The 22,161-nt window shown below is 35.9% G+C and overlaps 1 protein-coding gene across 14 annotated transcripts in view; it reads left to right on the top strand.

Annotated features, from left to right (window-relative positions):
• Positions 1-22,161, top strand: part of Ccdc171 (coiled-coil domain containing 171) — a 339,562-nt gene that overhangs the window by 7,600 nt on the left and 309,801 nt on the right. For 11 of the 14 annotated variants that reach the window (XR_781535.1, XR_781536.2, XR_781534.1 and 8 more), the window contains exons 2-6: positions 1,146-1,295; positions 4,524-4,659; positions 8,536-8,710; positions 15,046-15,236; positions 17,840-17,971. Coding sequence is in view for 11 of the 14 variants with exons in the window: in XM_010630948.3 (XP_010629250.1) it covers positions 1,252-1,295; positions 4,524-4,659; positions 8,536-8,710; positions 15,046-15,236; positions 17,840-17,971 (678 nt within the window). In the remaining 3 variants the exon portion in view is untranslated. Of the gene's footprint in view, positions 1-338; positions 375-1,145; positions 1,296-1,528; positions 1,809-4,523; positions 4,660-8,535; positions 8,711-15,045; positions 15,237-16,822; positions 16,941-17,839; positions 17,972-22,161 lie in introns of those variants that run through there. The other 3 variants (XM_010630946.1, XM_033757682.1, XM_010630950.1) reach the window with 3 other exon arrangements.

Raw genomic sequence — 22,161 nt, 5'->3', positions numbered from 1 at the left:
GAGGTTGGTATAGTTATCTTTATGGTTGAGGAAACAGGTTCAATGAGTAAGTGACTTGTACAAGTCTTATAAGACTTACACAGTTTTATAAAATACTTATTGAAATCCTATTTCGATTTTTCAAGTTTAAAGCTCAAGGTCTTTCTTAGGATACTGGATTTTTTGGGACACAAAGAGGTACTTGTGGAATATTAATACTCGTATATATTTGTACTGTTTTGTTGCTTTTGAAGATGCTTATAAAGAGATTCCTTAACACTTAGTAAAGTAACTTTAAAGGTTTGGCTTCATATAATTTGGAGTGTCTCCCACAGAAGAAAATAGGCCAGAGTGAATGAAAAATACTCTTTGTTTCTTGATCTCTTTGGAAGAAGGTCTGTGAAAATTACCATGGTTGAAATTATAAAACATTAAGTTATGAAGAAAAACCTTTTGTATATATCAGTAAAAAAAGATTTTATAGAGACATATACTGGAATATGATCAAAAATTAAATTTTAAATTTTTGTTTTACTAGTGCCACAGACTTGCAAGTTGTAACTTACTTAACTGCTTCAAGCTACTGAGGTTTACTTTCCTGGGACTTAACTGAATACTAAAAGACATTTAATTGGATTGTTGGCTTTTTCTTTCTTTTTTTTCTTTTGTTTTATTTCTTTTGAGACTCTGAACAAAAAAAAATCTGACATTAAAAAAAAAAAGAATTACTATGAGATCTTTTGTTTGGGGGCACTTTGGGCTCTCTGATTGCAACATTACATTGAAAATACCTTGGCTATGAGAAAGGATTTGGGGACTCAAAAATATCCTTCAATTTTATTCTTTCAAATTGATTCTATGCCTTAGAGATAGGATGCATATATATATATTTTTTCCCAAGTTCAAGAAAATCTATCACTATTGTTGTAACATTTTTAAGAAATTAAAATCTTAAAGTTAATCATTACCTTGTTCTTAGAAGAAGAAACATTTGTAACATTTATCAGTTTTGTTTCATTGCTTTTTAAAATAAAACATTATAGCTTTCTAAATTGCATGTGTTATGTAATAATTTAAAAATTAACAAATAGGTCATAGATGAAAAGAAAAATCGCCTGTACTCTCAGGATTCAAATATAAAACAGCTTTGTATTGTTTCTTCACAGACTTCAGTCCATCTAACTTGTACATCATAGACATCTTGGACAATTTCAGTCATAAATAAGGAAGTATTTCACTAAGCAGGTATTTTGGAGAGTTGGAAGACTTACCATGAATATAAACACTCCAAATAATGTCACTGGTGATACTCAGAGGTAAGCCTCCAGTCTCTTTCTTCAGTTGAAAAATACTTTTGGTTGCATAGAACACAGAGAATCAAGTTGCTGGTGGAGCTCATTTTAAGAATTTTAATGGCATAATGTGTCAGTTAATCTTAAAGTCATCTTGTCTGGATTAAGAGACTCCTGGAGAGGTGATTGGGTCATGGGGATGTTATGCTTATTTAGTGTATTAATCTACTGATGTTTATAACTGAATGTGCTATTAGGAGGTGCGACCTATTTGAAGGAGGTGTGTCGCTGCTGATGTGCTGTCCCAGGATGTATCTCTGGTGCTCTTTCTCCTGTGCTCTGCTTCTCCACCAGCATGAAATGAGCAGCAGTGCTCTGACACACCCTTCCATCATCATATTGCTGCCTTGGAGCCAGCTAACCACAGACCGAAACCTTTGAATACATGAGCCAAATTAAAACTTCTCCTTCTCTAAGTTGTGATTTGTGGCTCTTTTGCCCCATTGACAAGAAAGCTGACTGATACAGATGGTAAAGGTAGGAGAAGTTTCTTGGGACTTGGAGAGTAGGATGCTGATTGTTATGTCTTGTATCTAGATGTCCCCCCAAAGTACCATGTGCTCACTCACAGATGTGGCTTTTTGGAAGTGGCTAGACCTAGGGTATGTGAATATGGATTGAGGGCATGTGAGTATGGATTAAGGGGGTGATAACTAAATTAGTCCACTGATTGGTTTAGCAGTTTTAGGTGTGGATAATGGAAAGGCCCACCCTGTATGTAGGTGACATCAACAAAAGGCTTGTGTCCTGGATGGGATGCAGGAGCTTGCTGCTGCTTGCTGCCTTCTGCCTTCTGCCTGCCCTGCTATGAACTGTTCTCCTATGATGCCCCTTTGCCATGCTGCTCTGTCTTGGAGCCAGCCAACTATGGACTGAAACCTCTACAAACTGAGCTGAAGTAAATCTTTCCTCCTTTAACTTTGGGTGTTGGTTATTTTGTCTTAGCAATGCAAAAATAACTAAGACAATGATGTTACAATTTGGATTTGAGTGTTCCCCCCAAATGTGTTTGGAAGGTGATTGGATCCTGGGGGCACTGTACTCACTGGTGGATTTGTCCACTGCTGAGTTCAGTGGCTGTGTGTGGCTTCAGCATGTGAGGCCTGATCAGAAGAGAGGTGGGTCAGTAGGAGTGTGACCTGGAAGCGCAGATCTCCTTTTCTGGCCCCTTCTCTGTCTGATTTCTGGCTGCCATGATGTAAGCAGTTTGCCTCTGCTGTGCCCCTGTGTCATGCCATTTGTGCCTGGCAGCCCGTCCACCATGATTGTAACTGTGAGCAAAAATAGACCTCTCCTCTTTTAATTTGAGGGTGTTGGATGTTGTTTTTCGGGGTTGAGAGTGACTAAGATGCCTTATACTTGTAGTACTAAATCTAGAGACTTTATGAGATTGTTATGCTTTTTTGTTAATCTGAGCTGAGATCCATGTTTCTGAGCTTTCTCAGAAACTCAGAAACGGACTTACTCTGCCTTTTTTTTTTTTTTGTACCAGTGGTCAAACTCAGGACCTTGTGCTTGTGCAGCACTGTTGACCTAACTCCCTGGCCCCTTATTCTGTTCTGTTAGTCTCAGTGTATAGTTTTTTATATTTTTACTTATTTACATTTGTGTTTGGTAATTACTTTGTTTTGCCATAACCTCAGGCTCTAATTCCTATTTCTTCATTGCTTCAATTGTGATTTATGGCTCTACTTAAACTCTCTTGTACTTATATCTTCTATTGCTAACGACTCTTGATATCTTTCAGTTTACATTTTAAGAAGATGCATCGAATTGCTGTAGTTCATCTTTTTTTGTACCACTGATTTCTTTCTGCCTTTGAGTAATATTTCATATTACTCATTATCATCTTTTTTTCAATTTGTCTTTGTTTCTGTTTTTATTCTGAGACAAGGTCTCACTAGGTAGTCTAGCGTTACTTTGAACTCACTATGTTGCACAGTCTAGCTTCAAATTTGTAATTCTTCTGCCTCAACCTCCCAAGTGCTGGGATTACAGTCATATGCTACCACCCTGGATTTATATCATGCTTGTTTTTTTCTTTTCTTTCTTTCTTTTTTTTTTTTTGGTACCAGGGATCGAACTCGGGTCCTGTGGTTGCGAGGCAGGAGGTGGAACCACTGAGCTAAATCCCCGGCCCTCCCGTTTCTTTTTTTTTTTCCCTCATTGAGTTTATTGGTACATTCTAGGTATACAGTACAGTTACATTCATTACTGGGATCTTGTACCTTTACAAGACAGGTCTTGGTTCTCATTTTTTCCCCTTGCCCTTACCCTCCCTTCACCCCCTGCTCCTCTCCCCATTTACAAACACTTTAATTCCATTTTTTTATTTCTTCATGTTTCTTAATAGCTAAATTATTTTGTGTAATTCTAGGGCAATAGTGGTGAACCTTTTAGAGCTTTCTGTGATAACAAACTGCCAGCTGTGGCACGTGTGCCATAGGTTCACCACCAGTGTTCTAAGATCTGAATAAAGTTATCTAAACTCTATTTACCACTAATCTACTTTCTGTATCTATAGATTGGCCTTTCTGAACAACTCAGATCAATAGAATCATCTTTCAATAGGCATATGTTTTAGGTTTATCATGTTGTAGCATGTCAGAACTTTTAAAAAATTGCTGAAGAGTGCTCCATTGTATAGATACACTATTTTGGTTATGCATTCACCAGTTTTGAGCATTAGAGTGGTTTCTACCTTTTGGCTAAGGAATAATGATAGTATTAATATTTGCATGTATGTCTTTTTTGTTTGTTTGTTTTAGTACCAGATACCTACCTATCTTTTTATTTTATTTTATTATTATTATTATTTTTTTTGCATGGGGATCGAACTCGGGTCCTTGTGCTTGTGAGGCAGGCGGTGGAACCACTGAGCTAAATCCCTGGCCCTGATACCTACCTATCTTAAACTATATAGTGGATTCCAAGTGGATAGTGATTTGTTATTTATAATGTACTATTTTGTGTTTCTTTCTTTCTGTTTTTTTTTGGCATTGGGGATCAAACCTAGGACCTTGTGCTTATGAGGCAGGTGTGGCACCACTGAGCTAAATCCCTGTCCTTATTTTGTGTTTCTAACTTTTGCAATGAATATCTTTTACTGTATAATTTAAGTCAAGGACCTTATAGTTTCCTTATTTTTGTAAAAAAATAAGTCATCAGAAATGCTATGATCTTGTTTTATAGGTTGAAGAATGCCTCCTCAGATGTAAAACAAATGATTAAAAATGAAACCGAGTTGGATATTACTGCTGATCTTAGAAAGAAACTCCATCGTGCTAAGAAAGAAAAATTAGAAATGACAACTAAGCACAATGCAGAGGTAGAATTTATTTTCCTTTCAGTGTTAAAAGTTGAGTTTGAATGTCCATATTTATTTCATATTATAAACCCCATGTTTAATCTTTATCACTTTACCATTCTTGTGCTTGAAATTTTAGGAAGAAAACATTTAAAATGTAGTGAAATTTTATAGGAATGTTAAAGTAAATCTTTAATGATTATATTTATTTGTAGGTTTCTTAGATTTATTTTAATTATTGTGTTTGATTTGACCAAAAACACTGGTTTTATTTTTTATTTTATTTTATTTATTTTAAAAAAATTTATTAATTTAATTTCTTGCAGTACTGGGGATTAAACTCAGGTCCTTGCGCTTGTGAGGCAAGCACCATTCCACTGAACTAAATCCCCAGCCTAAAAACACTAATTGATAAACATTTTTGATGATTTAAGCATTTATAAGTTAGACACTTTTTTTTTTCTGGTTTCAGGGATTGAACTTGGAACCTTGCACTTGCAAGGCAGGTGTGGTTCCACTGTGCTAAATCCCCAGACCCAAGTTAGACATTTTTGAAATCATAGTATATATGGTCTCAATCATGGAATAATCTCTTTCTTAAGTAAGTTGAGTGTAGATATGTGTGTGTGTGTTTTGTGTGTGTGTGTTACTGGAGATTGAACCCAGGGAGTGCTGAGTACATCCTAAGCCATTTAAAATTTTTATTTTGAAACAGTTTTACTAAGTTTCCCAGGTTGTCTTTGAATTCTCAATTCTCCTGCCTTAGACTCCCTCATAGCTTGGATTACAGGTGTGTGCTGTTGGGCCTGGCTTTAAAATTTTTTTTCTTGCCATTTTTGGGATAGAACCAAGGGTCTTTGCACTGAGCTACATCTCCAGCCTCCTTTTTGAATTTTGAGACAGAGTCTTGCTAATTCATTATACTGCCCATGCTGGGTTTGTTCTTGCAATCCTTCTGCTTTAGCCTCCTGAGTGCTGGATTACAGGTGTGTGCCACCATGCCCAGCTTAGAATTTTTAATTATAGTACCATTCATAAATTATCTTACTTTCTTTTTGTTTTATTATGTCATTGTATCTTAGTTTGGAGGATATGCATATATATATATATATATATATATATATTTCATATGGATATGTACATATATCAAAGGTAGTTTTCTTTCTCTTCTAAGATAATTCATGAATTATAGTTTATTTGTTCTTTTGTATTTTAAAAAATCTTTATTAGTACCTGTTTGTAGTACATAATGATTAAATTCTTTCCTTGGTGAGAGTTGGTACATGCATGCAATACTTCTTGATTCTTTTTTCATCCCCTTCCCTCTCTGTTGTGCTCTCTCTTTCTCACTGTCTTATTTATCCTTCTTCCCCTTTTTTCGGTCATGCTGAGAGTCAGAACTAGCATATGTAAGCAAGTGCTTTGCCACTGAATTGTATCACCAAAGTCTTACACTTAAAGTGTGTCCATTCTGGTGTACTGGGAAAAATGCTAAATTATGCAGACATTGTCTTATTCCTGTCCCTTCCATTTAGAAGATATATGGCCTTTGGCTAGTTATGTATCCTGTACATCAGGTATCAGAAAGGTACTGGCATGTTCACCTTATTAAATGATTGTAGGCCAGTTTTGAATGCAATTTGTAGTGACTCATCCAAGCGAATTGTTGAAGATAGTTCATTCAATCTACATCAGTCCTTTATGTATTCTCCAGGATCTTGCCAATATAAAATTATCAAGGCTGAATTTCTTTTGCTATGTAAATTATTTCCTCCCAGGACAGACTGTATTTTTCCTGCTACTGCAGCATACTGAGATCTGAGGCAGTCTATGGGGAGAGTGTGGAGATGATCTTGCAAAACAGCTATTTCTGCTGTGACCATTGCTAAATTGTTAAGAATAGAAGACTAGATTTTATATCTTGATATACTACTGAATTTGGTTAGTAGTTCCAAGAGTCTTTTGGTGGATTTTTTTTTGTCTTCCATATAAAGCATCATGCAGTCTGTATACCAATAATGAATCCACTGAGAAAGGAGTTAGGAAATAATACCATTCACAACAGCTTTGAGATAAATTAAGTGCTTAGGAATTAACCTAACCAAGGAAGTAGAAGACCTATACAACAAAAACTAGTACCCTGAAAAAAGAAGTTTAAGTGGATATCAGAAAATATAATGACATCTCCTGTTCCAACAAGGCAGAACCAATATTCTCAAAATGACCATATTAACAAAGTGATATATAGATTTAATTCAATCCCAATCAAAATACCAACAACATTCTTCACAGAACTAGAAAAAAAATCCTAAAATTTATATGGAACCAGAAGAGACCCAGATAACAAAAGCAATTCTGGGACACAAAAATAAAGTAGGAGACATCATAATGTCAAATTTTAAGTTATACTGCAAAGGTACAGTCATAAAAATGGCACGGTACCACACAAAACAGCTGTGTGGACCAGTGGAACAGAATAGAGGATGCAGAAGCAATTCCAGTTATCTCGTCTTTGACAAAGGGGCAAAAAACACGCCTGAGAAAAGATAATCTCAACAAATGGTGCTGGGAAAATTGGTGATACACATGCAGAAGATTGAATCTAGACCACTTCACTCACATGTACTAAGATAAAATCAAAGTGGATCAGAGACCTAGATTTAAAATAGAAAAATTGAATCTAATGGAATAGAAAAACGGGTAAAACTCTTGACATAAGAATTGGTAGAGTCTTTTTGAACAAAATCCCAATTGTGTAAGAAATAGCATCAAGTATCAACAAATCAGGTTATACAATATCAGATTTAAAAAAACTTCTGTACGACAGAGGAAACAATAGAGTGGAGACACAAACTACAGAATGGGAAATTTTTTATTAGCTACTCTATATATTAGACTAATATATAGAACAAACAAATAAAATTAGATTTTCAAATAATTTGAGTGAGAAAAGACCTTATAAAATAATCTAGTTCTAACTCTGACCTATTTCTGTCACAGTACTGAATATCACAAATTGCATTATAGTTTGTTAAAATCTCTGGTAAAATTACATTTTTACTATGTTAAGCTCTATTAGTGATGTGATAATCAAGAGAAATAATATAGACAATATTTACCAAACTTTGCTTTGATAGAGTTTGCCTTTTTTTTTGGTACCGGGGATCAAACTTGGGACCTTGTACTTGCAAGGCAGGCGGCGGTACCACTGAGCTAAATTCCTGGCCCCAGAGTTTGGTTTTTGATTAGGGAATAGAGGGTAGAAGAGAAAATGTTTTTTAAAGTGATTACTATGTGTCCTCTGTGTGTGTGTGTGTGTTTTTTTTTTTGTTTGTTTGTTTTTTTGAGACAGGGTCTTGCCATATAGTTCAGGCTAGCCTTGAACTCACTCTATAGCCCAGGCTGGGCTTAAACTCACAGTGTTCCTCCTGCCTCAGCCTCTTGACTGAGTACTGGGATTATAGGCTTGTGCCACCACAAATACCAGTAGCTATTTTTTCATTTTTAAGGTATGACTCTTTCTGTTTAAAATGTGATTTGTCTCTATTCTTTATTCCTTTTTTTTTCCAGTTAAGGGGGTTGAACTCAGGACCTTGTGCTTGCCAGGCAGGTGCAGCGATACTGAGCCACATCTCTGGTCCTCTTTATTCTTCTGAAGAGTTTATAAACAAATTTTTTTTCATTTTCATTTTTTTTCTCTGGTTGGTTCTCTGAAATAAGAAACACTGCATGACAATTGGTAAAGTAATGCTTCCTTTCAGAAATATAAATTTATAAGTTCTTATAAATACCATGGAAGCAAATTTCTCTAAGAAATTTACATGTTTGACTGCATGATCTTGTAATCTTGGAGACATGTTTTAATATTAGTTCATGAGCTCAGAAATCTGTTTGTAGCTGTCAAGCTATGAGAGCCAGATTGCGAAGCTGCGGTCTGAGGTTGAAAAAGGAGAAGCATTGCGACAGAATCTGGAGTATGATTTGGCTGTCGCTAGAAAGGAAACTGGCCTTGGAAGACGGGTTGCTGAGGAGAGGTTAGCTGAGGCACATAGGATCCAAGAAGAACTCTACAGTAAGACTATTTCTATTTCTTACCATGTATAGGGGTATAACTGTATCATTGCTTACTGGTGCATATCCGTGTACGATCAGAGGGGTAGGGTTTCCATGCATTGACTGGCCTTTGGTGGACAGACTTTCCCTAGGATCTGGCAGCTATGTGAACATTTATCTACTTTAGATATCTGTTTATGTTTGTGCTGCTGGGGTTTGAACTCAAAGCCTTACATGTGCTAGGCAAGTGCTCCACCACTAAGGTCCACCCCAGCCCCTTCTATTTTGTGACAGGGTCTTGCTGAATTGCCCCTGCTGGCCTTGAAGTCACAGTTCTCCTGCTTTAGCCCCTTAGGAAGCTGGGATCATGGGTAAGCATCACTGTGCCTGCATGTTAATTAGTTTTAGAGCTACTTGTTCCATGAAACGAGTAGAGCAGCAGAACCGTGAAAGAATTTTTGTTTTTTAAAATATATATTCTAGGCTGCTAGTCACACATAATTTGAATCAAACCTCTGACTTGAGAGTCTGTATGTTCAAGAAACACTGCAGGTGATTTTTTTTGTTTGCCAGGGCTAAGAACCACTACTGTTACAGCTGGATATGGTGGTGCATGGCTGTAATCTCAGCACTTTAGTTGGGCTAAGGAAGACACTCTCACGTCAAAGGCCAGCCTGGGCAATTTAGCTACTTATTGAGATACTATCTCAGAGTTGAAAGGCTGAGATGTAGCTCAGTGCAAAGATCCTGAGTTCAATCCCTACTACTGAAAAAAGAAAAAAGCTGTTTTGTGTGTCAGACTTGGATTTAAATAAAATCTTTTAGGTATGAATAAATATGTATAAAGAAATTCACCTAAATCACTGTCTAATTCCTAGCAAGCCCCTAGATCATGGAATACAAAATTACCAAGTCCTCTTTTACCGGGGTAACTACTACTCTGCCATAGCATGGATCAATGCTATTTTTCTGCATACAGAATCATACAATGTATCTTCTGTATCTAGCTTCTTTCTCTCAACATTGTGTTTATCAGATTCGTGCATATTGCTGTATGAACTTGGTACTGATGTTTAGTGTTATATTGTATATAAACATACCACACTTATATTTATTCATTTATTATTGATGGACATTTGGATGATACCCGGTTTTTGGTTTTTGAGAATAATGTTGCTAGCCAGGTGTGGTAGCATGCCCTTGTAATTCCAGCTACTTGTGAGATCTGAGGTAGGAGTTTTACAAGTTTGAGACCAGCCTGGGAAACTTACTGAGGTCTTGCCTCAAAGAAGAAGGAATCATATTTTGAACATTCTTGCACATGGGAGTTTTAATGGAGGGTACTGAATATCAATTCAGCTTTAGATTTACTTTTTTTCTTTTGGTGGTACTAGAGCCTTCACAATGAACTATACCCTAGTCATTTTTATTTTTGTTTTTTGTTTTGGAACAGGGTCTGTTTAAGTCACCAAGTTGCCCAGGCTGAGCTTGAACTTGCAGTTCTCCTGTCTCAGCCTCCCAGACTGCTGAGATTACAGGCATGCAGCACCATTTCTGCCTTAATTTACATTTGTTTCAGTCACTTCTTTACTAATATTTGAATGTAGGTTTCTTTAGGAATAAAATAAGAAAAATGAAAGTATTTTATTATGTGCATGGGGCTAAATAATAAGGTTATTTTTTAGTGCCAGAGATCGAACTCAGGACCTTGTACTTAGGAGGTGGGCGCAGTGCCACTGAGCTAAATCCCTGGCCCTAAATAATAAGCTATAATTGTTGTTGTACTTAAGATCCTTGGTTTTGGTCAGTTGCCTTTGGTTATTAATATTGGTAAGAAAGAATTTTGATTATTTAGAGGAGAAAGAATATTCTTTTCCTCATCCATTGCAAGGTTTATGGATGAGACTCATAACACAGATTGCAAGAGAAAACAAAAAATTCACTTAAAAAAGTTGTATATGACCTAGAAGGTTTCAGAGTTGAAGATTCAAAGACCCCAGGAAAGATGTATTTTTATGCTAAATCTGAGGACAGAGGTGGATAGTTGTGGAGAAACATAATTGGACCGAAAGGGTATAATGTAATGGTAATAAACTTGGGGAAGTCAGCAAGGTCTGGTTATTTCTTGGCCTTCCTTTCCTCCTGTCGCATAAGGGTCTTCTGGTCTATTTCAGGGTAGGTAGGTCAGAGAGTGACATTTCTAGCTTTTAGTACTTGTTGTAGGGGTAGAAGACAGGAGAGCAGAAGACCACGGAGGTCTTTTTGCTTTTGAGACCCTCCTGTATCCTTCAGCTCAAAAATACTCAGCATGCCAAAGCACAGTATTTTGGGAGGTCATATTCAGAGCTCTCACAGTTACCTCCGTTATTTAATAACTACACAACAACTTGAGTTTAGCAGTATAAGAATTGGAAGGCAGTAAATATAAATAAGAGTTAGTGACTTTCATTTAACTATCAGGAAATTGAGGTCCAGGGAAAATGGGAAGTTATTCATCCAAGGTCAAACAGTTTCAACAGATATTTTACAGAGGACAATGGCAGAATGGCTATAATAATTTGAAAAGTACTTAACTGCTTATTGGAAATGCAAACTAAAATTACAGTGGCCCTCACTACATGCTAATGAGATGGCTGTCATTGAAAAGACTGTTAGTACCAAATATTGATGCAGATGTAGAGATACTTGTACTTTCTCAGGGAAGCATAAAATAGTACAACTACTTTTGAAAAGAACCTGATGATTAAAACATTGTCCTATGATCCAGCAGTTTCTCTGTTCATCATTTTCCCATGATAAAGAAAATATGGCCAGGCGTGGTGGCGCACGCCTGTAATCCCAGCACTCGGAAGGCTGAGGCAGGAGGATCACTGAGTTCGAGACCAGCCTGGGCTAGGGCTACATAGTGAGTTCTGGGTCAATCTCGATTACATAGTGAGACCCTGTCTCAAAAAAAAAAAAAGAAAATACAAAAAACTTCTGTAAGAATTTCACAGTGGCTTCATTCATAGTAACCAAAAATTGGGGGGAAAATCCAACAATGTCCATTGACAAGAAAGTGAAGAAATAATTTATGTTTCATTTATACAGTGAAATACTCTGAAATTAAAATATGTGCAATAGCATGAATGAGTCTCAAAAACATGCTGAATGAAGGAAACCTTACACATGTGAGGATAGTCTATATGATTCTTTTACATAAAGTTCTAGCAAAAGTTGTTTATTTATTTATTTTTTTGGTACTGGGGATCGAACTCAGTTCCTTGTACTTGCAAGGTAGGCAAGGGAACCACTGAGCTAAACCTGAGTCATGCCCTGATGATTATTTCTTCTTTGAAATTCATAAAGATGGACTGATGGCAAAACATTAATAGTTGTAGAGTCTAAGTTGTATATGCCTCGGTGTTCATTGTGTAATATTTTCAACTTTCTGTATTTCTGAAAGTTTTTGTAATAAAAAATTTGAGGTTAAAGTGGGATATTAAAGATAATCCCGTAAAAGTTGAAAGAATAGAAAATTTGACAGAGAAAAATTTTGAAGCTGGAAAGCAAAGGGTTGAGGAATCAGTGATTTAGCATGCCTCAGACATCAGAACCCTAAGCTGGGCATGCAGGAAGCTGGGGACACAGGTTTTTTTTTTTTTTTTGTACGGTTATTGAACTCAGGTCCTTGTGTTTGTGAGGCAGGTGCTGGAACCACCGAGCTAAATCCCGGGCCCGCAACACAGGTTTTTAGTCACATGGCTCACGGGCTGAAGGCACTGATGTCTTTGGAAATAGGATAAGATGTATTAGATGAGAGCTACTTAAGCTGAAGTCAGATCTTTAGATCCTTCCCAAGAATCTTCTACTCTGATCTTTCCCACTTTCTGGTGGAGATTGGGTGGTTTTAGCTCTGGAGATGCTAAAATACAGTCTTTTGATTGGCAAAACAGAAAGGTAGACTGCTCAATGCTAAGTATGGAGGAACCATTTTGTCCAACTCTCCCAAAAGTGAGTATCCAGATTCTTATACTCCCTGTGGAACTTGAAGGACTTTTTCTGTGGGTTACCTGACTAAGCCAAGAGGAAAAACCTAATGTTCTGATGTTGGGGATTTCTCAATAAATGTTCAGCTGGATGTGGTGGTGCATGCCTGTAATTCCAGCACTCTGGGAGCTGAGGCAGGAGGATCAGAAGTTTAAACCAGCTTTGGCTATTTAGCAATTTAGTGAGACTCTGCCTCAAAATAAAAAATAAAAAAGTGAGTGTGAATGTAACTTAATGCAAAGGCAGTGGGTTTAATCCTCATTACCAAAAAATTGAAATTCTCAGAGCTGAAAGAAAATATACTCTATCCACAAGGAAAAGATTATTTGCTATTTAAAAAAAGTTCTTAATGTAGAAATGAAAAATGTTATTAGAATCATTCATTGGAGGTGAAGATGGAAGAAACTTCACAGAAATTAGAGAGAAAAAGATAAAGGTGAAAAAAGGAGAGAAGAGATAAGAAAATTTGAGGACTAATCTGAGTAATAGGAAATAGTGAAAGAAAGGACAGAGCTAAATCATCAATGAAATTACTCAAGAACTGTAGGGTATGAGTGGCCAGGTTGGACAGGCTCAATGGCTTTTCACCGTTATGGAAAGAAATAGGTTCACTTTAAGGCATAGTAGTATAAAATTTCAGAGAAAAAAATCCTAAAGCTTTCAAAGAGAGAGACAAAAAAAAATAGGCTAATTGCAAAGGATCAGGTATAAAAATGGCCTTAAACTTCTTACCTGCAACATTGGATGCTAGAATATGGAATAGTGTTTTCTGTACCATTTTGTAGCATTTTACCTTTTTAGACTTTTAGGCCTTCGTATTTTTAATGTGTGTGTGCATGCATGTGTGTGCTACTGGGGAACAAACTCAGGGATGTTCTACCAGTGAGCTACTTCTCTACACTTTTTATAGTTTTAAAATTAATTTTATTTACTTTTTTAATGGTACTGGGGATTGAACCCAGGGCCTTCACATTGAGTTCCATCCCTAGCCCTTTAAAATGTCTTTGTTTTGACTTTTTTTTGGTACCAGGGATTGAACTCAGGACCTTGCGCTTGCCAGGCAGGTGGCAGCACCATTGAGCTAAATCCCAGGCCCAGAACGTTTTTTTGGTTTTGTGACAAAGTCTTGCTAAGTTGCCCAGACTGGATTTGAACTTGTGATCCTCTTGCCTCAGCTTCCTGAGTGGCAGCGATTACAGATGTGTGCCACTGTTCCTGGTTTATATTTTGAATCTTTGAATCTATGAGCCATTGAAAATGCAAAGAAAATGCAAAGAAATATATTGTAATTTAAAAATCATACTACTAACATAACTGGCATTTTTTGTTTAACAGGTGTACCTGTACATACGCCCTCATTTTATGACTTAACCAGGAGGCATTTTTTTTTTTATTTATTTGAGAAGGGGTCTCACTATGTAGTTCAGATGGGCCATGAACTCTCTATGTAGCCCAGGCTGGCTTCAAATTTGCAGCGCTTCTCCTGCCTTGGCCTTGCAAGTGCTAGGATTGCGAGCATGTGCTGCCACATGCTAGGAGGCAGTTCTACTCCCAGGGAGGGCCAGAGAATCAGAACCTTTGAATCAGCTGCTGAGTGATAGAGCTGAATCTGGAAGTCTGCTTATCTCAAGAAGCTGTAACAGCAGCAGTGGTAGTAAGTTGAGAAGTGTTAGGTATTGTTGACGTGTACTAGTAGGGTGAGAGTGAGTAGCATAAAAATAGAGTAAATAGCTTAAGGATTAGATTCCCAGCCTCAATCTTGTGATGGTCTCAGGCGTAAGGTGTGTCACAAGAAGTTTGTTACCAATGACTAAATATCTAAATTTGCAATCTATTAGGTCTTTAAAAAAAGTAGCCCTGTATCATAACCTTATTTTTAATTGGTACATACAGAAAAATGAGATTTGTTTTGGTTACTGGTATGTATATAACATACTCTGATTATTTTCATCCTTGGTACCTCCTACCTCCCTTTCCTGATTCCCTTTTGTATCTCTAAGAGAGTGCCGTGTAGTTTTCTGTCATCTGTGTGTCACAACTTACTTAAAAAACATTTCTTTTCTTGAATAGGAGAAAGAGCCCTACAATTGCAGTTGATGCTAGGATACACCTAAACTTGAGTGTACCTTAAAGAATATGCCATATTATTCCAGAGAGTGAGAAATTACAGAGTAGATTTTGAAGAGTTTCCGGAGGTGGAAAGGTTAAACGTTTTGTCCTAATACGCTGTGAATGGAATTAGCTTCAATGCTTAAGCTTTTAGACTCCTAGTGAAATAACTCATGATTATAGCTTATACCTACTCTTCTATCATGTTTTTAATAGCTCAGAATTCACAACTTCAAGAAAAAGCAAATGAGATTGAGAAAGTATTTCAGACTTCCCAGCAGAAATGGAAAGAAGAATGTAGAAGATTTGAATGTGACTTGGAGGAAAGAGATAATATAATTCAAAATTGCAATCAAGAATACGATTTACTTATGAAGGAAAGAAATAGACTAGAAAAAACTCTACAGGTAAAATTTTTTATTGTTGTTTTTATTTATTTTATGAGACAGGGTCTTGCTTTGTTGTTCAAACTAATCTCAAACTGATGAGCTCAAGTCAGCCTCCCACTTCAGTCACCTATGTAGCCAGGGATCCAGCCTTGTGCTGCCGTGACCGACCATAAAATTTTTACAAAATCCCATTGAAAAATTAATGCAAAGCCAGGTGTCGTGGCGCACACCTGTAATCTCAGCACTTAGGAAGCTAAGGCAGGAGGATCTCTGTGAGTTTGAGACCAGCCTGGGCTACACAGAGAGTTCCAGCGCAGTCTAAAATATGTAGTGAGACCCTGTCTCAAAAAACAAAACAAAACAGCAACAAAAATTAATGCAATAAAATATTTTCATAAAAGAAGTTTCCTATATGTAATATAATTTGAGATGTGTTGTACATTTGTTGAAATTATTTCTTCATTTCCTTTCCCCTTCCTCCCTCTTTTCTTTCCTTTTCACAGGCATTTTTACTGGTCTCTTGTGTAACATGCATTAGTAACCTTAATATGTATACAGTACTGTATTTTGTGAAAATCAATTTGAAATCTTTGATCAGAGTTAAAAAGAGAAGAAAACACTTATGAGGGCATATTGTAAAAAGATAACCTATAGCCTTTTGGTTTGGCAGGATGAAAAATTTGAAATTTAGAAATATGGGCTTTAGCTGGGGATTTAGCTCAGTGGTTCTGCTGCCTGCTTCACAAGCACAAGGACCTGAGTTTGATCCCTGGTACCAAAAAAGAAAGAAAAAATAAAAAGAAATATGGGCTTTAGATTTTGGTTTGAATATGCAATAAATATAAAAAAGTATGTTTGATATGCTTTTCATTAGAGGGACATATTCTATGTAGAACTTATATAGTGAAAAATGTTTAATTTTTACTAAAATTATTTTGAGCTGTTTATTCCCCTACTTTTTGTTCTTTTTACTCTTTATTTTTTTTCTTTTTATTGAGTTTATTGGTACAATCTAGGTATATAATACAGTTATTCATCATTGGGATTCTGTACCTTTACATACTTTTTACTCTTTAAACTATAAGTGTGGTTTAGGGTTCAAGTTGCCAGTCACTTAGAAGGTAGATTTTGATTTGTCATTTTTTGTTTTGTTTTGTTTTTTTGTTTTTTTGAGACAGGGTCTCATTCTGTAGTTGAGACTGACCTGGAACTCATTATGTAGCCCAGGCTGGTTTTGAACTCACAGTGATCCTCCTGCTTCAGCCTCCTGAGTGCTGGAATTACAGGCATGCGTCACCATGCCCGGCTTGATTTACCATTTTAAAATTAAAAACAAAAGGAACAACAACAACAAAAAACTATGATAAAAGTGCTTTATATTCACCACCAGTGTTAACAGAGTTTCTGAATTCTGGAAATGTATCTTTACAAAAAAAAAAAATTTACAAAAACATTTACTAAATGTCCAAGTTTTAGCCAGGGTTCTTAGACATTGTCAGATCTACTTTAGATTTTGTCAGTAATCCTACCTTGTTTCTTTTGTTTACCGTTTTGTTCTGAGACCTACCTACTTCTGGACTCCATTAGTATTTGAATGGCAGAGATTTAGAGGGTGGCTGGCAAATGTGAGGGTGGCCTCTGCGATCTTCCGATCTTCCCCACATAAAATGTCTTGGAAGTCTGGGGAAAGAAGAGCGAAGATGGAAGCATTCCCTCCAATCAGTCAGTTTGCATTTTAAAATCTTGCTCTAAAATCTTGATATGATCTCTGTCACTGCTTAGGAGACCCCTGTTTAGATTTTATGCCGCTAGCTTGAAACTGATCTTCACTGAGACCTTTGGGGGGACTTGAGGGAGTTGAATAGCAACCACTGTTTACTTCTCTGGAGAAGAAAGGCCTCAAGGCTCTTTGGGAGGGTTTTCTGTTAGTTACAGTGATGAGGGTGATACTTGTTACTCAGATCCATATAGACAGTAAGGTTTCCTTCTCCTGTGAACTGCAGGATTTTCTCTTCTTGTTCATGGATGCTAAATGAAAAACCCTATAGGTTAGAAAATTGACTTTCTAAGGAAACTTGCATTTTATATTTTAAAGAACCAAATTAGATTTTGTAAGTATTGTATACCTAGAAAAATATAAAAGGAAAAAGTTAAGTCATTTGTAGAACTAAAAATTAGTTATAAACATAAAATTTTTATTTAAAAATTTTTAACATTTAGAAGTTTACTTATTCAGATTTAATGTACAAAATTCTTTTCTCTTTTAGAAATACATTCTTCTGTCAGATTTGTATATAAATTATCAAGGACTAGCCAAACAATTGGTTTACAGATAGAGATTTCTATATTAATTGGAATGTATTTTGTTGATATATTAATCTCTTACGTTAAATATTTTAGAAAAATAGGGTCAGATGTGAATGTATATACAAGTATATATTAAGTTGCTTAAATTGGTAGCTTTAGCTTCTTATGTTCTGATGATCAAAATGATGATTTTTTTTTTATTGAGTTTTAACACTGGCTATGGGTGAGGAAAACCCCTTTGTACATTTAAGTTGTTGAAGGGTGAAAGAAGACTTATTGATGCAATAGTAAAACAGGATTTTATTTGTATTAAGGACGTGGTGGAAAAACATCAGCTGGAGAAGAATAAGATGGAGTCACATATCAGGGAAACTGCATTGGAGGAGTTTAGATTACAAGCGGAACAATGGGACGTAGAAAGAAGAGAGTTACAATTTATAATACAGGTATTTAAAAGTAATTCGGTTCTTCAAATATGTCTGTAATTTTTATGATATTACAGTCGTGCTATTAAAATTATAGCAGGGTAATTCACTTAAGGGAAAAGTAATTCTGTCTGATCTCTGGAGGCCATGTTTCATTGCAGTTATAGGACAATAGGGCAGCTGTTACAAATAGATACCATTACTGCTAGAGTTGGGTGACTTCCATTGCAGAAATTATGGGTTTTTTGAACAATCAATATAAATTTACTTTTTCAATTTACGATGTGAGACTAATGGCAGACTTTAATAGGATAAAGAAATAGAATAATAGAATTTTGGGATCTTAAATGCCCTTACAAATCATGTAGTGTAGTGATTTTTGATCTCTCTTTAATAAGTGCATATTCTTAATTATCTTCTACCCCTCTTCCCTCTAAGCATATCAAATCCCCAAGGCTTCAAAAAGTCTTTTTGAAAATTACTGATTATATCCAACCCTCTTTGTAGGTGAGCAGATGGAGATTTAGCAGTTACTGACTTACTCAGATTATAGACTGTGAGTTATTAATGTGAGGAAAGACTACCTATGTCTCCAGATTCTCACTCCAGTCTACTTTGCTTTTTGTTTTTTCAGGAGATTATATGTATTTATTCTGAAGGAGAGAGAAGAGAAACCTAAGCTGTTAATAGTAGTGATTGTGTATTTTAAAGGAAATTTGTGAACATTTAATCCTCTTTAAGGAAAAATATCTAGTAACCAACCAGTTGAAATTTCCAAATGAATTTGTCACTTCATCCTTTGTTTTATATGAAAATATTTTTTATATACAAAAATGACAAACAGAAATAGCCTTGATATAGATATCAAAGACATACAGTTTCACAAGAATGAAAAATATCCACTTAAGATAAATTTTGTAGACACTTTGTGTTAGGAACAACTTTGCAAGTAGAATTGGCCAAAAATATGCAGATAATAGAAGGCACTTTATTTCCTTAAGAGTGAAAGCTGGCAGTGATCAGCGGAAGTACTGTATTTGTCGTATATCTGAGAATTCAGAACATCAGCAAAAGAATAATTCCCTAGAGTTTTGGTCTTTGCAAAATGCTTTTCTTCCCAGCCATCTCAACTGTAGCATCTGGAAAGATAGTGCAAGCACTTTTTATTTTTACTTAAAGTTTTTTTTTTTTTTGGTGGCACCAGACATGGAACTCAGGACCTCATGCATATGAGGCAAGTGTGTATATCCAGCCACTCATTACTATTCTAATTGAGGGTAATTTTTGTAGTTAGTTCATATCCCCCCTTCCCCTCTTTCTGTAAGTGCTGAATTACTGCTGAGCGTACCACTGATGTAAAAGTGATTAAGGTATGTTTTCTGTCCTGGAAGACCTTTTCAATGTAAAGAGACATATAAAGTGAGAAAATATATAGTAATGTAACAGAATTTTGAACAAAATGCTATGGAATCATAAAAGAGAAACTGCTTAACTACCTGGTAGACTGAGAAATCTTACGGAGCAGGCAGTATTTGTCCTGCAGACTCTTGGGAAGAAGGTAACCTTTCCTTTCTAAACCTGTAGTGCTACCAGGCAGAGTCCTAGGCTTATAAAATAGGCTTTAGAGACCACTATATAAATGTGCAGATCATATGATTTTGGCGCAGTGTCACTGTGAAGCCTGTGAAGGGCCCCTGAGACGTGTGGTTATACAAACTTTATATTGCCAGTGTTTTAATGATGATGTGGTAAAAAGGAACAAGGAACTGATGCTCTCTGGTCACTACCACCAGTATCTCACTTTGCTGCTTTTTATTGTATATAAACTTTTTGGGGGGTAACCAGAGATTGAACTCAGTACCTTGCTCTTGCGAGGCAGACACGGCACCCCTGAGCTAAATCCCTGGTACTATTGTATATAAATTTGATTGTATTTGGTAACTGAAATGCCAGAGCTTTGTTTCTTAATTTCTTGTATTTTTATGTTAACGTAAGAAAACTACTTTTCCTTTAGAAACCATCACCTGAGTATATTAAAAAGCCTTTTATAAAACAACTTGAAGAATAAAGTAAAATTTCTTCTCTGTTGGCTGTAGATGGATTTAGTTTTTCATCCCCTGTAGTTAGGTGTTATTATCATATAATATTCTCTTTGTGTAGCTCTCTAAGGGAGTCGTTATTAAAAATAAACCACTCCCCCTTCTTAGTGAAACCCTATCTTTAGCAGACAAAGCTAGTATAATATTTCTCTCATCTGGGCCTTTAGAATTCTGACTTGCTCTAAAAAGAAAAATCTTAGTTTTATGCTATGTTCTTTTTCTTTCCCAGGGATTGGGGTGCTAAATAGAAGCATATATTTCCAAATTTTATTTTATTTTATTTTATTTTGTGCTGTGAATCAAACTCAGGACCTTGCGCTTGTGAGGCAAGTGTGGCAACCCTGAGCTACATCCTATGTTTTCCAAATATTAGTTTCAACGCTTATTGGAGTTACCTCAAAAGTTACCTTATTTTAGGATTGTGTTTTTCATTTTTGAAAAAACCTGGTTCTTCTTTTGATAGGTTATAAAAATTCTGCTTGTCTTTAGCATTATTTGAAATTTCAAAACAAAGCCATGATGAGTTTAGAACAATGTGTTTGTTAATCTTGAAAATATGTTTGTTAAATTTTATATTTAAAAATTAAAATTTGTTTTATTTTTCTCTGTACAATTGCAAGGTGAACTTTGGCTATTTTTATTTGCCATGAGCTGTGGGACAGTTGGATGTAAAGCTTTATGCCCCTAGCTTTTCAGTTCATCTTAATGTGTAATTTATCAGTAATACTGAAAGCATTCACAAGATGACTTGTTACTGAATTTCCAAAATTCTATAGTTTGATCAGGGAATATCAGGTTATTTTTTTCTCATTTATTTTCCAAATTTGGTGTAGTAATGACTAAGCTAGTGATTGGGGGTGGTTTGTAGTGGTTTGGGAAATGTGGATTGAAAAGGAGAGAGGGCTCAGCAAGTGGGTGGGGGTTGTGGATTCTGTGATGAGATAGCTGTTAGGGACTGGGATGCTCACGTCCCATACTCAGGAGTGATCTAGGACAACTTGGAGTGGTGATCAAGGACAGCTAGGAGCATTTGTCTGTACTTTTTTTTTTGGGAACTGTGTAGTGGTGTCCTGTTAGCAAATGGTGTAGAAAATTACTCTGGCATTGGAATTGCCTGTTTTTTTCCAAACTGGAAAAAATTTTACTAACTTATAAAATTAAGTTGTGATCATTGTAAAAATGTCCTTAACTTAGGGAAATATAAAAGCAGAAAGTGAAGATCATCTTCCTTTCCCCTCTAATTATACGCTTGACCTCAGGATGTATAAACATATATTAATATATTTGGTGAATAATATTTTTGCATCTATCTTTGGATGTCCATGCCTTAGTATTTTATTTTTTCTGCTATGTGGGTATTCCTTATATGTTTCAGTAACATCTTACTGATAGACATTTTTCTTCCAAGATTTTTTGCTATAATTAAAAATGATTTTCTGAGCTGGGGCTCATTGAGCTAGCTCAGTGGTGGAGTGTGGGAGGCCCTGGGTTCAGTCCCCAGCAACCTACCTGCCCAAAAGGAAAAGATTTATCAAAATCCATGTCCGTAACAGGCAGTTATACAGTGACTTTGTTATGTAAATGCTTACAAGTATAATTGCTGGGCTGCATGTGTGTGGTTTTACAGTTATGATAGATGTGATACAAAGATAGTACCAGTTAACAAACTGTTTTTGATGTAGAACTGGCTTTGGAAATTTAGAGAGGAAGAACTTGTTCTGGTTCTTTCATGAGGTAATCTTATACTAGATTAATGTTGTAACTATTAATGTTTTATAAGCAAGGAAAGTAGTACTTTGTCTCTGACACTAAAAATTTCGGAATTGGAACTATATTTTTGATTCTGAGAAATGCTTATGTGTGTATATAGAAAGAATTACTCCTTTTGGTCTCTGTTTCTGGAAGATGTGGAAATAAAAGTTTATTTTTCAAACAGCAGAATGTGGTATGTTAAAAATGTTAAAAATAAATTCAAAAACAAATCTCATTTAAAGTTTTAAGCTCAACTGCGCCCTCTAGTGGATAAAAGAAAAATATCCCTCAATTTCAAATGTCCTTGGTATGATTTCACCCCCACCTTACTTTGCTACTACAAGGACCTCCAGGTAGCTT

Source organism: Fukomys damarensis, unplaced genomic scaffold, assembly GCF_012274545.1.
Source record: "Fukomys damarensis isolate Sample0158 unplaced genomic scaffold, DMR_v1.0_HiC HiC_scaffold_31, whole genome shotgun sequence".
Taxonomy (NCBI): Eukaryota; Metazoa; Chordata; class Mammalia; order Rodentia; family Bathyergidae; genus Fukomys; species Fukomys damarensis.
This window is presented reverse-complemented; position numbering and strand designations above follow the sequence as displayed.